General features: G+C 40.8%; 1 protein-coding gene across 2 annotated transcripts in view; it reads right to left on the bottom strand.

Annotated features, from left to right (window-relative positions):
* CDHR3 (cadherin related family member 3) overlaps window positions 1–15,390 on the bottom strand; it is a 57,787-nt gene that overhangs the window by 11,209 nt on the left and 31,188 nt on the right. For both annotated transcript variants that reach the window (XM_027639802.1, XM_027639803.1), the window contains 10 exons: window positions 12,972–13,057; window positions 11,176–11,270; window positions 10,964–11,068; window positions 7,274–7,422; window positions 5,745–5,934; window positions 5,266–5,434; window positions 3,653–3,752; window positions 3,411–3,509; window positions 2,575–2,801; window positions 730–901 (listed from right to left, as the gene is read on the bottom strand). In XM_027639802.1, the coding sequence (XP_027495603.1) occupies window positions 730–901; window positions 2,575–2,801; window positions 3,411–3,509; window positions 3,653–3,752; window positions 5,266–5,434; window positions 5,745–5,934; window positions 7,274–7,422; window positions 10,964–11,068; window positions 11,176–11,270; window positions 12,972–13,057 (1,392 nt within the window). The remainder of the gene's footprint in view (window positions 1–729; window positions 902–2,574; window positions 2,802–3,410; window positions 3,510–3,652; window positions 3,753–5,265; window positions 5,435–5,744; window positions 5,935–7,273; window positions 7,423–10,963; window positions 11,069–11,175; window positions 11,271–12,971; window positions 13,058–15,390) is intronic.

Raw genomic sequence — 15,390 nt, forward strand, 5'->3', positions numbered from 1 at the left:
ATTGTATAGGTTCATGTGTTAGTACCACTGCTGCAGAGCTCCCTCTCTGGCACCAAGGGGCTGCAGTAGGACAGAGAATCTCACTTTTGGTGCTCACAGCACCTGGACAATCTGCTCTCTCCTTCACAGCAGTCACCTTAGCAATACAAAAGGAATTGCCCCAAGAGAGTGTGTTCCCTCTTTTGTGAAGCCGAGTGTCATCCCACACCACTGTAGTTCTCCAAGTGGATGTTGCTGTAGGTTCAAACAAGGGTTGTTAAAATGGGGATTTAATGAATACAGCATGGACCTAGAACATGTAGGTTTGAATGGTTGTTTTCAACTGTATACCAGCATCTAGATGTGAGATAACAGAGTTACAGAACTCTCCATCATTTCTCACAATTTGCTCAGCTGTGATTGGAATGGAAATTTGACACTGCATATCATTCCAGCTCATTCTTCCAAAGTGTGTGTCAACTGTGTAATTAATTGCCAATTAATTCATGTGGTAAGCAATGCAGTCTTGCAAGGGAATTGTTCTAGGTGCTAGCACCAGTAGCCAGCTTGTGGAGAGACATCTCTTTTGGTAAGCAGCAAAATAATGGTGTGCAGAACTTGTGGATCACAACCGGCTCACCTTGACAAACAGCACATAAAATGTGTTAGATTTTTATTTACAATCTAAATGAACCATCAGCATTCGCTAATTTTTTCACCGTTCCCAGCTAGCACACTCTGACACAGTACCTTCATTAATGAAGTAACGGAAAGACCTGGGATCAGAATCACGATCTTGACATTCAATCCTGAAGCCGTTAATATTGGTCCCAACAGCTAAGCTGACTGGGATTTGAAATGAATAGAAATTAGGTGAACAAACTGGTTCTTCATCATTTACTTCCAAAACATTCACAGTTACCTGAAAGAAAAGAGCAATAGCAAGCTGGAGCTGCTCCACTGTGCTGAGTCAGAATTTTATTAACTTTGGAAACTGTTTGGCTTTGCCCATTTTATTCTTTTGATCAACAGCAGTTGAAGAGCACTGAACCCCCTTCCAATCCAGTTCCTGCCAGAAATGCCTATCGTCATTTGTGCTTTAATTCTTCTTGTGATCAATTCTCTTCTGGGAACAGGTTCCTTGACCTGAACCATCTTCCAAAACTGGGATTTTCAAGCTTTCTGATCATTTGAATAACCTGAACTGTGTCATAGTTAGAATGACATATTCATTAAACTCCATTTCAAACCTCTTGAATTGCTTCACAGTCATCAGTTAGGCTTCCTAGCATATTTAATAATAATTCATGGCATGATCCATGGAAGAAACAATGCTTATAGACTGTTCCCAGTGAGAGAGAAATGCTGGTAATGGCCTTCTGCATGGCTGGGAGCACCCCAAGTAGCACCAGATGCGTTTAATGTCATCTGGGATTATCTGGCTGAGAGAAAAAGGCTACCCTTCCCAAAGTTCTTTCCTAGTCAGGCAATAGATAAACTTTTCATACTTAAAATCTTCTGATGCTGAATTTTCATTAATCATCACTTAAAAATATTATAGATAATAAAGAGAGTAAGTACCTCCCACCTAGCATCTCTATGAGTGGTGCTTGGCTGGAATGAAAAGCAAGTTTAGTACTTGTGTCATCTCCAAGAGATGTGCAAAAATCAAATGTGAAGCAGTCATGAGGGAGAAAATGTGAAAAGAAGTAACAAGGAGTCTGCCTGTGAAGGACACTGGGATGCTTTGAAGGAACTGACTATAAAGTGACCTTTGTGGGCATACCACCTATATTTTTATTTCTGAATAAAATAAGTCTGGGCAACAAATTTGAGCACAGCCCTGCTGTTAAATGTTGTCACTGGTGCCTGGTATGGACTTGGATCCTGGCAGATAACACCATCAGGGAAAAAAATAGATCACAGTCAGGGGAAGGCATGTGTAAGGGTTCAACTCCAATAGGCCATGTGGACACAGCTGTGCTGGGCTGGGCCCTCTGACATTAACCCAAGAGGCTGCCCAAGCCCTGCTCCCATTCCCAAGGTATTTAGAACATCCTCTCTGTGCTACCCATGAAAACACAACTCTGATGGGCTGCAACACAATTCCCACATTACTTTGGATGCCTTGCAGCAAAAAAACATGACAGATAAAATCTAAATTATGTTTGAGGGCCAAGGGACACTACACAGGTTCCAAAAAGGACTTGTCACTAGGCATGGCTACTATTATGCTGTGCTACCTGGCCTCAAGACCTTGTTATTTTTCTATTTTCTGGTACATATATAGCCATACAGAAAAACTTAAACTGTTTAAGGCACAGAAAATAATTTCACTACTCAGGTAAAATAAGAAAAAAAGACTGAGAAACAGAGTTAAAAACATTAAGATATTACTTTAATTGTTTTTGTAAGAAATAAACCAATACCGAGTGAACCGAATGAACCTTTTTCATCTGAGTAATATACGAGTCTGTGCAGGGTTCAACTTGCCCTTCACAGACCAAAGTGCTTTGCCCAATGTCTTACTGTTCTTGCCAGGAAGAAAAGAGAAAAACCTAGGTAAAGTGGAAGAAGTAGAGTGGATTTACTCACTGATGCTGTTGTAAACTTTTCTTGGTCTGAGGCCTGTACTATGAAAATGTGTTTCTGAGTTGTTTCATAGTCTAATCTAGCTAAAATCCTCACATCTCCTTTGGTTGTGCTGATCCAGAAGATATTTGTGTAATCCCTGGTGCCTCCTCCAGCTACAATGGAATAAGTGATGACAGTGGGTGGCCAGTCCTCGTCTGTGGCATGCACTCTTCCAATGCTGGATCCAACTGAGAGACAGAAAATCCATATTTCATTAACATTTTAAGGAACAGGAGGTACAGACTACTTGGTCCTACAAAAACTTGATGAAACTGAAGATTTGGCTTAGAGTTTTTCACTCAAAAAAATTAAAGCAATGGTGTGAGAAGCACTAGTTCACTATGCTGTGCTATGGCTCCCCTGTGCATGGGCTCGCCTGCCAGCAGTAAATACCAAAACACAAAGAGTCTTAGAGACCCACAGCAGAAGTGCACCGTGGCTAGGCCAGGGGAGTCCTCCCTTGTCTGTGTCAGTCTGTAATGGTTTCTTTGCACCATCACACTCCATCCAAAGGGCTAATTTAGCAAGAGCAGAATGACATCTGAGTTCATTTCCTGGCACTGTGACAGATTTCTTGTGCAATTGCTGAATTTGTCTGTGTCTCAGTTTCCATCTGTACAATTGGAGTTTTCACCAGTTTAGTCTATTCAAGGGTAGTAGGTGGTTGTATGGTGAGACCCTGGTTGAACTGGAACTTTGAACCATTCACCTCATTTAAATATATGAAAATTCATGTAGAGCTAAGAGGTACTTACCAACATGACAACATTATTTCCATAATGTAGGTGTTACCGTACCTTTAGTAATTTCTGAAACATTAAATACGTAAGATAAAGTACTGAAGACTGGAAAAAATTCATTCACTGGCTTTATCCTGATGTAAATGTAGATGATATCTGGAAATATAACAAGATTAAATCAGAGTTAAGTATGGCTGTGAAATTTTCTCATGCATATATTCAAAATACGTATGGTATCCCTCTCTCCATGCTGTTGCAGCACAGAAAACTATCAAAAACAATTTAAAAGGGATACTTGCTTGAGTAGTTAGGATGGGCAATATCTTGCACCCTGACAGTCAAAGTATAAACTTCAATTCCTGGATTAGCTGGGCTCTCTAAATCAATAGTTCCAGTCATCTAAATTCAAAAGAAACACAATTGTATTTATGCTTCCTTGTGGGAAGTCACAGTACACAGGATGGCAATTACTTTTTTCAGCATTCTGTAAGTATGGTCTCCCCCTTGGACATATAGAATTGTTCTACAGGAATAATACAGGCTATTAATCAATTGCAGGATTGAATTCCAGGCTTTTTTCTACACATTCATGCTCTGTTATCTCTTGGAAATTCAAAACTCTTCTCTTCTGCCAACAAAATTTCTTTCCCATAAGTGCAGGAAGTTTTATCATTTGTATCATAAGGTCTTAACCTTTTACCTAATCAATTCAAAGCACGTGTAATGAGCTGGTTATTTACTCTGCCCTTTGTTGGCTCAACAAGAATCTGTGATTGCTAAACAACAGTAGTTACTCCTTGAGCTCATGCCTGCAGACATTTACTAAAGGTATCAGGTCCAGCCACAAATGTTTATCCAGGCACCAAGTTGTTACTAAGTGGTGGCTCACAAGGATTTAAATCCTAATCTCCTGAACTCTCTATCTTGCTATAGGAGCCTCATAAACTTTGGGGCAGTAGGACTAACACACACAGGCATCCACTGTTCATCATAGTCTACAGGGAAACTCCTGGAGGAACAGGTCACTTCAGATAGCCTGTTACATTACACATGCACAATGATCAAAGGGCTGACAACAATCATATCCTGTGCAGCAAGGAAAATGCTTTCTATTTTGGTAGGTAAAGCAACTAAGGGCAGTACTTATTGGTAAGAATATCTCAGATCCAAAATTAAAGTAAGCCATACAAAATCATTTTACTGCTCCTGTAGCACTCTTGTCTTTTAGACAGAATGCCTGTTTTTTCTTGCTTCCCTTTTTCTGTAGTTGCCCATGGTTCTTTTTTGAAGCAATAAAACAACCACTATTGCACATGTCCAGGAACTAGTGGAGTTTCTGGCCAATGTGAGTTTGCCAGCAGCTATCAGCATAAGGAACACATATTTTGACATACAAAATCACACAAGTGCAAAACCCACCACACTTTTGGGAAAATTTGCCACTCAGAGTGGTTTTATAATTCTGACCAATGAAGCTGGGAAGTCATCACTGAGTGTGGGATTTCTAAAGTATTTAAATTCTTCATGCTGAATAGCAAGGTTCTTCTACAGTCTGTCATGAGTAAATGGGTATGAAATGGCATCAGATTTCTGTTTATCCATGTCAAAATTGGTGCTTCACACTTCCTAAAAAAGGGTATTTTTTTTAATCATATCTATCACATTTATTTAAAACTGGAGAAAACAGTCTCTGTTCACTAAATTCTGTAGAATCTTTAGAAAGCACCCAATCAAAGGGTATGTAATTCACATCCAGTCGAAACAGTCATTCTCCATATTGTACCAACTGTGAAATGGATTACAGTAATTATTTTTTTTCTTGTGCAGACTACGAATTAAAAAAACCCTTATAATATTTCATAAGTTGCCTTCTGAAACAGGATAATCCAATATAAAGCCAAAAATGACTGACCACAAGTCTTCCAGACACAGTGGAATCCAGAATGAAGTTATTGCTTCCAAAACCAGATAATCCAGTGAAATTAAATTGATTGTTTGATGGATCAACATCAATATCTTTACAGTAATTTCTAAGATCAACGACAAATGTCCCAGGAGCCGTATTTTCATTTACTTCTTTCCTGTTTAAAGCAAACATGTTTCCCATCAGAGCAACTTACATTTCTTCTTTTGAACTCTTCATATACTATTTGCCAAAACATTGCTTTATTTTCTAAGTGAAATCCTAGATCTAAATACAACAATAGATGAAGCAACCCGGAATCTGATCCATATGTTGTGACGGACAACAGCCCTGTACAATGGGCAGGCTAATGATTAATGTCCCTTGGAACTTCTAGCTGTAGATCTGGGGAGCCCAACTGATGTGCCCTGGACTGCACACTGGTCTGGGGCAGAAAGGCAGCACCAAGGCAGTAAGACTCTCAATACCTGAAGGCAGAAGGACTGCATTCTGGCGGGTTGTCATTGATATCATCAATAATGATTGTGATCTCCATTTTACTGGTATGACCATTGCTGGGACTGTCCTCCACCTGGACTATCAGTGAGATGTTGGGATGGAGCTGCAGTGGAAGGGCATCACGGTCGATTCTTCTGGTCACCTGCAGCACTCCGGTCGCTGGGCAGAAAGCAGACAGAAGTTGGACATTCACCATGGGGGGAAATAACAAATGGTCATGGTGTACATGCAAGAGGATAGGGTAGCTCAGCAGACAGGTAGCAGAACAAAAGGTCTTCTATTCTGTACAAATCATGTCTGGTTTAGGGTTTTTTAGTGATACAAAACTGTTCTGAACATTCTGTTCTGAACATCCATAATGGCTACATACCCACTGCTCAAATAGAGGCCCTGGGAGGCCTCAGCAGAGCATTTGTAAAGCAGTTAGGCTTCCCTTACTCTCAAGTTGTTATTGCAAGTCAGAGTTGAGTGAATTCACAGAGCATGGAGGAGAATGAGCTGCTAATGCCTGTGCTGTCCTTGCTCTCTAGCAAGTAAGACTGCTTCACTTTCTACTGTTATCATTCAAGCATCCTTCAGCACCTCCAAATCTACTCACACATCAACAGAGCTGCTCTTAGCTGTGACAGACTGTGTCAAGTGCTCTGGTCAGCCATTCACTTAATATTTTTTTCACTTCTGTTAGCCTCTGTTCAAAAATAGAATGTTTTTATGGCACAGCAGTACTATTCCCAGAGCACAAAGGTAAAAGAACAGCGTATATATCTTCTGCCTTTTGGAGTGTAATTGAGGGGGAGGGTGACAATATACGGCCAAAGGGCATAGGGAATCCAAAGCATTTAAGGATCTCCCTGATCCCCCACAGCACTGTGTTGTGTGGCACCTCTTACAACTGTGATAAGCAGTTCTAAAGCAATAGCAGACAAGGAGCAAAGCAGTCCATGAATTCCAGCCCTGGAGCAAAAACCTCTGGGGAACAGATATATGGACCCCAGAGAGCGTGAAGGAGGTAGGACCACTGTAAGAGAGAGGATTCTTTTGGATGGCCTTACCTGAGGAGGGTCATGAATGGAGCAATGAACCTGAGGTGTAGATTTGCTGTGCACCTCAGTGCTGGAGAGGATTTCAGACAGGAGAGAGGACATTATGGTACAACTATGTGCAGCTGTTTCAAGAGCCCCAGAAGGGTCACTGCAGCTCTCAGAGATTAAAAAGAAGTCATCTAATCTGACTTCCACCCAAGGGACCATCACCCTGCAGCCACAAGTCAATATTTGTCAAGAAGTCACCTTTGGTCTACTTTCTTCAAGATATGTCACTGAATCTTGGTCAGGTGACCAAAGACTTTGACCCTAATAAGGGACTGAGCATTCATTATTGATATGGGAAGCCTCCAAATAAAGTAAGTCAATTTAAAACCAAGGCAAAAACATTTTCTCCAAAGTAGCCACTCTCTTTTTTTTTTGGACATCAGAAGGCACATTTTTGCTTGTCTTACATGGATTTATGGAGAAATATCTGTCAGAAGACTGGATGCTGTAGAAAAGTCTGCTGGGAGAGCCTTCATCATCTGGATCTTTAGCTGTTATGTTGGCAACAATGGTACCTGGGCTTTGTTCCTCTGGAATTCTATAGATTCTTTGTTTTCTACAAGATAAAACAAAATTCAGCAAAGCACACATTGTGTTTACAAGGGTGACTGATTACAGACTTCTCTGAGCAGCCAATTGTAGGAGCAGAGCCATGGCCATACGGGGCTCAGAGATGGTATTTTCATGTCAGGGTAAATGTCTGCCAGCTGGACATATAGCAGTAGCTGAACTGGCATGTGTTCCTGTGTTTGTAAAGCATGGCACAGCCACACAAATAAGTACTCTTCCTCTGCAACTTTTCCACAGTAAAAACAGTTTGACTTTCACAGAATCATGGAAGCTGAAGATGGGAGGGGCCGCTAAGTCATGCTGTCCATCTCCCTACAGACCCACCAGCTCGTAAAGCCACTTGCTTTAATTCCTTCATTTTGCAAGAGAAAAACAAAAATAGAGTAAGTTTAATGTAGTTAATCATCTTTTGGAATAAATGCTGGAGGTTTCTGGGGGACAACAGTATTACAGAAAAGCTGAGTTGTCCCTGCAGTAGGCAGAGTCAGGGAGGAGAACTCCTTTGGGTGCTCGACAGATGAATGTGCCTCAAACTCCCAACAACATCTGTCTGTCTGATGCATTTTACATAGAGAAAATGTTTTTTTACTGCTGCTGTTTGGTATGCCAGTGCTCCCAAATTTTCCATTAATTGAGTTTTATAGCTCAGATATATCTGGCAGGTACGTGTAGGATTGCTTACAGTGGTTGCAGTTGCATGTTCACATGGGTACTCAGGTAGGCATCTTGAACCACAGGCAAAAAGAGGCATGGGCCAGGACAAAAACATTGTGCAAGGAATTTCTGAAGGCTGATTTATACTACTGAAACACACGCAAACACACAGGCATCTCCTGCTTCTAGAACTCAAAGGGAGTTGAACTCAAGAGTTCAGCAAAGCATTAGTAGTGTGTTTCAATACTAAATCCCTTTTGCACATTTTAAACTTTCTATGCCACCACTTAACTATTCTCTGAAAATACACATCATGTGGCACTTAGCAATTGGAGCAGAGAATTACAGAACAGAAGATCCCACATCTCCAGGTCTTCACTTGCAATTTTAAAATGGTTACGAAGACACATTATCTTCAGCTGTTCTGCCAGATCATATGAAAAGAGGCAACCATACAAGAGAGAAATCACATAGGGTTTTCCTGGTAAAAACACCTAACTTACAGCCAGAAGTAAACAAGGAGTTTATGAAGGCTGTGGTATCAGTGTGTTTATGAAGCTTCTATCTCAGTCTTGGCACTGGATGTCTTCCTTCCTTGTTCTCCTGTTGCTTCCAGAGTCACTCAGAAAAAAACAGTAACAGATGTCCTTCACTTGTACCAAAAATGCCACCCCAAAATGCCTGAAGGATATAAGAGGCACAGCTCTAACTGGTTTTGGTTCAAAGTAGGAACTCCCTAGGCCCACTGGAACCACAACTCTAGACTCTCTGTGAACAGCAAAGTCACCACAGCTCCACTTTCCCTACCAACCTTCCTGCACCCTGTGCTGGTCCCCACTAGATCTTTCAGGAAGAAGTGGGACATTATTGAGCACACCCCCACAGCACCAAGTACCAGTACAACCGGGAAGGAGTGGGGGCCACTTCCTACACAGCTGTATCTGGGATGTGTCCTGTAGTCCATCTGTCTGCCACCTGACAGTGGTTTTTTACAGGATGGTTCAAGCAGACCTTTCAGACACTGCAATGTAATTGCAAAGGGAGCATATGTTTGTTTTCTTGTCTTCTCCTTTGTTTTCCCGACTCCACAAGTTTTCCATGGATTTTAGCAGCCAGAATTTCAAAAGGCTGAATGCCAACGGAGTGCTGTGAACACCAAAACCAGATGTGCTTGCATATACTGTGGGAACAATTAAAAAGACCTTTTGAAACTCTGTTCTTGACAGCTTTGATCGGGGTAAATAAAGGAGGTTTGCTAACTCATGAAGTTTCCCCAGCTCCCATCCCAGCACTAATTATTACAGTATCAGAAAGTACATGGCCTCAGCATGCTGCTCACATTTTAGCACAGGAGACACCATATGTGTGCATACTAAGGACAGATCATGAAGTGTAGTTTAATCTAAAGTGCTTTACAAATTGAGCTGCACTTTTTGGTCTGTAGTGTCAATCTAAAACGGAGATGATTCAAACAAATACCAGACTGTATTCATGCCATACGAGAACTGAGTCTTAGAACTTGGGTGTTACAGATGCTCAAGTCACTGCAGCTTTCACTCATTCAAACAAGTAGACAAATATTTAAAAGAGCTCCTTTAGCATTCCAGAAATAAGGATAAATACACAGAAATGGCAACATTTGGAGCGAATAATCAGTCTAGAACACAATGTGCAGACGTTGGCACTGAGAAGAGGATTCCTCCTTCTTGCAGAAGTGCAGTAAGGTGGGCCAGGCTATTAAGATTATTGTGTACTGCAGACATGAGGTTCAAGTATCAAATAAGTAGTAGCAACAACAACAAAAATCCATTCCTTTTTCTAACATTTAATTCTTCTGTTCCTTCAGATTCTCCAGCCCTCTACCCATCATGATCCAGATCCTTGACTTCGGCACAGGTGCCATGCATTGTTCTGGCTTCACAAAACACCCAGAAGATTGTTCCAAACAAGTGGCTGGAACCTCTTGGCATGGCCCCAGGTGCTATCCTGTCTTAACCTTTGCACAGAGGCAGGAGAGCAGCCATTATAAATATTCTTAGCAGGGCCTTGTAGAGTCTCAGAATCAGGAGACATAAAGAGAGTGTCTTGAATCCCATTAGTGTCTCATGCAAGTGACAAAGATTAATCAACAACAGAGTCAGATGGACTGCAATAATTGTCAAAATCCTGCTTCAGAAACAACCGTCCATCATGCTTTCCACCACAAAATAGCCTGCTTGCGGCAAATGCATTTTCTTTCCCATTTTTCCGAATTTTCAACAATATTCCTGATGCCAACTAAAACTCCATTAGTCTTCAAAGCTATTTCTGACTTGTGTGTTATGACACAATTTCCTGCTTATGACACAGTAAGAGACAACAATGTTTCAAAAAATCACTGGGATTGTTTACAAGTGTGTCTGGGAAGAAGAGGAAGACAGATCAAAAGGGAGACCTTTTTTATGTCTAGACATTTCTGCATGAATAAACATCATTATGGTGAAATGCACACCTGCATAAAAGGTAAATTCTAGATGATTGTATCCACACAGGTTGAAACTAATCTCCTTGTCTGAACTTGTCCAAAGGTCTTTGCATACCTATAATCTCTCTAAATGCTAAAAAGTACAACAAGCTTGTTTGACTTTTCTTAGCATGAAGGCAGAGCCTGGAAAACTCTATACTACTAAGAATATATATAAGAATAAAAGAGGGAAATTAGGACAAAACCTTCCAGTGTAAGAACAGGAATCATAACTAAATTAAAATACTTTTTTCAGTTATATTTTGTTGTTATATTTATTTGCCCTTATGTTACATGGTCTCATTGATGCCAAAACAGTAAACCTGGGAAAACATCTACATTTTGAGTGCAATGGAAAATTTTCACTCACGTGGTAAAGTAAGGACTTTCATCATTGATGTTAATTATATTTATATTTACTGTTCTAGTTGAGTTGAGTCCATCCAGATCTGTCACTGTTACATTTAAAAAGTAACTGTAAAATAAGAAAAGAAAACAAGAATTGTTCTGTGGCTACGCAGGAAAACATTTCTCTGACTACTGTAAGCTAATAGGTGCATGGTGAATAAAATACATTCTCACCAATGTGGATCTTTCTCATAATCAAATTCTTTTGTGGAGAAAATGGCTCCACTTTCCATGATCAAGAACGGCACTGTCGTAGGGAGCAGTGAATACTGAAATGAAGAGAGTAAGGAATTAGTCTTTGTGTATTTAAACATCCCTCCATTCATTCCTCGCCTTGTAGAACAGGCCAAGTTACAGTACAGCATTTGCCTCAAACTGCACAATGAAATTCTGACACACAGATTGCACAGGCCCTGATCATCACACCTGAACAGCTCGAACTTGGTTGTGAGTGGTTTGCTTACAGCCAGTGAAGAGTCACAGACACCAAACTACATCAAAGGTCACACTGTTCTCTACCTCTGGGAACTCCAAGTCTGCAATTAGAATTTCACAGAGAGGGCAGCCATCCAGGCCACAGCACCGCAGGAGATAATCAGCTTTGTGGTGGCAGCAGAGTGCATGCACAAAGAAGGACAGAGAGAAGGGGCAAGGCTGGGTTTGTGGGACATAGATGCTATGGAGGTGGCAATGACGTTTGGGGATCCAGATGATGGGAGAAGGCAAGGAGAGGAGAGTGGCCTTTCACAGAGTACATATGGGGGTGAGGCTGGAGGGTGTTCACAACAGTCCAGTGCTAACAGAGGTGGGACATAACAGCAGCCACTTAGTGCATTGCACAACACCAATGGGTGTGGGAGGGAGCAGAACACCCCAACACTGTACACAGTAGGGAGAAGGGCAGTACCCTACTCCCTGTGGCTATGTGGTGGGCACTCCCATCACATCCTGCCCGCTACCTTCACATGCCAAGCCAGCACTAGTAGCCCTCGAGGACATTTCCTTTACTAGTGCAGGTGTTAATAATACCCATACAATCTGAAGTATGCAACAACAGAGAGTCATGCACCATGCAAGTACCCTGCAAAATCCACTGAGCAGATCTGTCCGAGGAGGTAACAGCATTTCTCTATTTGCACCTTCTTAAGCCTGAGATGTGTCAGCTTGTGGAACTTACTGCCATTGCTTTTAGACACAAAGCAGAGCTAAACTCCCACAGCTCTGCTTCTCTTCTCACCAGCTTGGGTTTGGAGCTTTGACTAGGCAAAGCCTGAGGATGGACTTCAAGCCAATTGCTTTCTTGAATAATGCTACACATTGAAGTAGCATCTTTGGGTTCAGTTCTTGAATGTGCTGTACTTATTGGCTTTGTAAGCCAAAGCCAATAGACCAAAGATACAACACAATTCTTAGGTAAGTGCAGTTACTTTTTCCCTGTCTGCAAACAAACTTAGCACTTTCCAGATTTTTTTCTGATACTGAGAGTATTTTCAGATCAGCTAACACATTTTTGTAACTGAAGGTCACAGTTTGCCCTGGCATTGTCAAAAACCTGAGATTCAGTTGCCTGGTAAGTGATTTCCTTACAGTCTCATTTAAAAGAATTTACATTTTGATACAGAAGGTTAAAAAACTTATTTACTTTTAGTCACTCTCATCTACAAGAAATGTTTTGCAAGCCTTTTTTTTTTAAAGAGTCACAATTTCTACTGCCTCTCTGGTTAACAGTGTCAAACTCTGCCTTCAGTATCACCTAGTTTTGGAAGGTTAAGAACTCAAATACAACTTGTGCCAAATATTAAGGCTGGGTTTTCTAACTTTAGTATTGAAAATGCTTCTTTTTTCCTGACTAAACCTTTTCCTGCGTTCCTGATAAGGAAGGAAGTTGTTGAAAGATATTGGTAATTAGCTATTCAGATACAGTGGATTATATAACCTCTGTTTGGCCTTTTTTCTTTAATACAACTTACTTTGAGTTTCGCATTTTCAGGATCAGCTGCATCAACTTGGTAAATGCATTCTGGACGTGTTCCTTCCAACACATAGATCATTAGAGCTGCATGGATATAAGTGTACTCAGTGTTAGTTGGGTAAGAATAAAGTACCCAGCAGCAAACAAACTGATGCACTGAAGCTGTGTGGAGGTATTACTGCTTGCTGCATGTTCTCACTTCACAAGTGTAATTCCAAAATCATCACAAAGATCACAAATACTCAAAAGATAAAAAGAAACCAATTACACATCTGTAAACAGGTAACCATCACTGCGAACTGCAACATGAATTGTGCCTCCAGGGAAAAGACTGATCTTTCCATATGGCCTATCTTGAGCTGTTCACAGTTTACGGAGTAAAACTATGCATTTGGACTACATCTGTGTCTTTCTTTACTATTCAGATGGGGAGAACACAGTTCTGCGCTAGGTCCTCATCAACATCCCCTTCCTGTTCACGTCCTGTGCCCTGCCAGGGGAGCTCAGAGTGTTTCCTCTTCATTTCTGTTTTTCCTTTATATCTGTGAGGTAAATAGTGGGTGGTCTGCACCGATTTAAATGTTTGCTTTACTAAGGTTCCTAACTCAGTGCAAGGTGTATTTCTTTACGTAGCAGGGATTCTCACAGCTGGGCTACCCCATACTGAACCACTGGCAAGAAGCTTATCTCTCCTTGGGTAGAGCAATTAACAGGACAACAGATCTTTAGATCACTTTATTTGCTTTATGCCCTTTCGTGTCTGCTGGACCTGCTCTTTCTGGACTATTAATTTCCACTGTGACCCCTACTGATTGCTGCTTCTCATCAGAGCAGTGGGAAATCCAGAGCAGCATAATGAGTTGTTCCCAGAGGACAACAATATGAATATAAAGTTTAATGAGATGGAGATACTTTTTCATAAACAGTGAATGCGCAATTAGTGTCTAATTGTAGCTGGTACTGTTAACTAAAGCCACACAGTCAGACAGATCAGACATCTGTGCTCACCAATTTATGGCAGCTCTAGCTGAGAGTTAAACTGATGCACTTATTTGTAACAAGCTCCCACGTAGTGTGTTTCATGCTGTGTTGATCCCCTGAAGTGTCACATTTAATTATTATTAGATTCCAGCAGCACCTATGATATGCAAGACACCAGCTATACTGAGAAGATGACACAACCTCTTCCCTAGGGGAAGCTAATTTGCTTTACAAACTAAGTATTGTATGGAATCAGGAATGTCAAAGTGCTTAGGAGGCATCAGTGAAGCAGCTGAATCTGAGCAGGCTGGTCAGAACTGGCAAGTTGTAGCCCACATTATACTGCTGCCAGTCCAGATCTAGGGAGTCAGCAGCCAGCTTTGAACAGCTACCACGAAGGGATCACAGTTTAGCATTTTCAGACTTTTAAAAACTGAATACTGAAGTGTGCTCTGCCATACAGTGATGTTAGAATACCAAGTCTTCAAACAGGCTTTCAGTACATCATGAAATAATCTGAACTGTTCTGTCTGCATGTGAACACACGACAAATACATCACCATATTCTGCTGCTTCCTGGTACAGTTTTTCCAGGTCCCTCTCATTAGTAAATGAGAAAGATAAGGTCGCTTATCTCTTACTTAAGAGAGTAAGACAATTATTTCCTATCCATTTGAGGGAGTTGCCACTTACATTAGATACCATGGCATACACAGCCTGCACTGGCCACAGCTGGATCCAGACTCTCCAGCCTCATTCCTAAGGGTACTACACATTCCCCCCCATTGCATCTTTGCCTATGGTCTAAAGTAAACGTGGTTAACATCATCTGCCTCACACAGGAGACAGAACTCTCTATCTCTTTCCATTTGCAGCACCATAGATCACAATCATTGAGGTCTCACTCTTCAAACTGATTTTCCACTTCATTTTTCATGTGCAGATGCAAATGGAACATACAGATGTAAAACATCTGCAAAGCAATTTTTTTATCATTTTCCTTCAGAAATTCTTGTACATATAATACACACTTCAACAAACTACTGAAATATGTACCCATACACAGTGGTTATATCCCCACCAAACTTCAAGTCTCTAATATATATTTCTAGGTAGGTATTCATCTAATCAAAAAAGAACATATATATTTATTGGTATAAATCCTTATTTCTTTTAATTTTTCAGGTGCTTCAAAATGGTTAAATAATTTTTGGTCAAAGCTTCAAGAAAAATAAAAGGGCATTTCCAGTGATGAAGAACACCAAATACTTGTGTTAAATAAAGCTGTGATAAACACCATGTCCTGTTGCTCCCTCGTTTTTGTAAAGGAAAATTCTTAGACTACTTTAGGTATGGGCACCATATGCAGCTATAGCTTTTTTTAAGCTGATGTCATATTTTCAAATATTGTTCTTTTCAAATACTACCATTATCTT

Source organism: Corapipo altera, unplaced genomic scaffold, assembly GCF_003945725.1.
Source record: "Corapipo altera isolate COAL_440 unplaced genomic scaffold, ASM394572v1 1b, whole genome shotgun sequence".
Lineage (NCBI taxonomy): Eukaryota > Metazoa > Chordata > Aves > Passeriformes > Pipridae > Corapipo > Corapipo altera.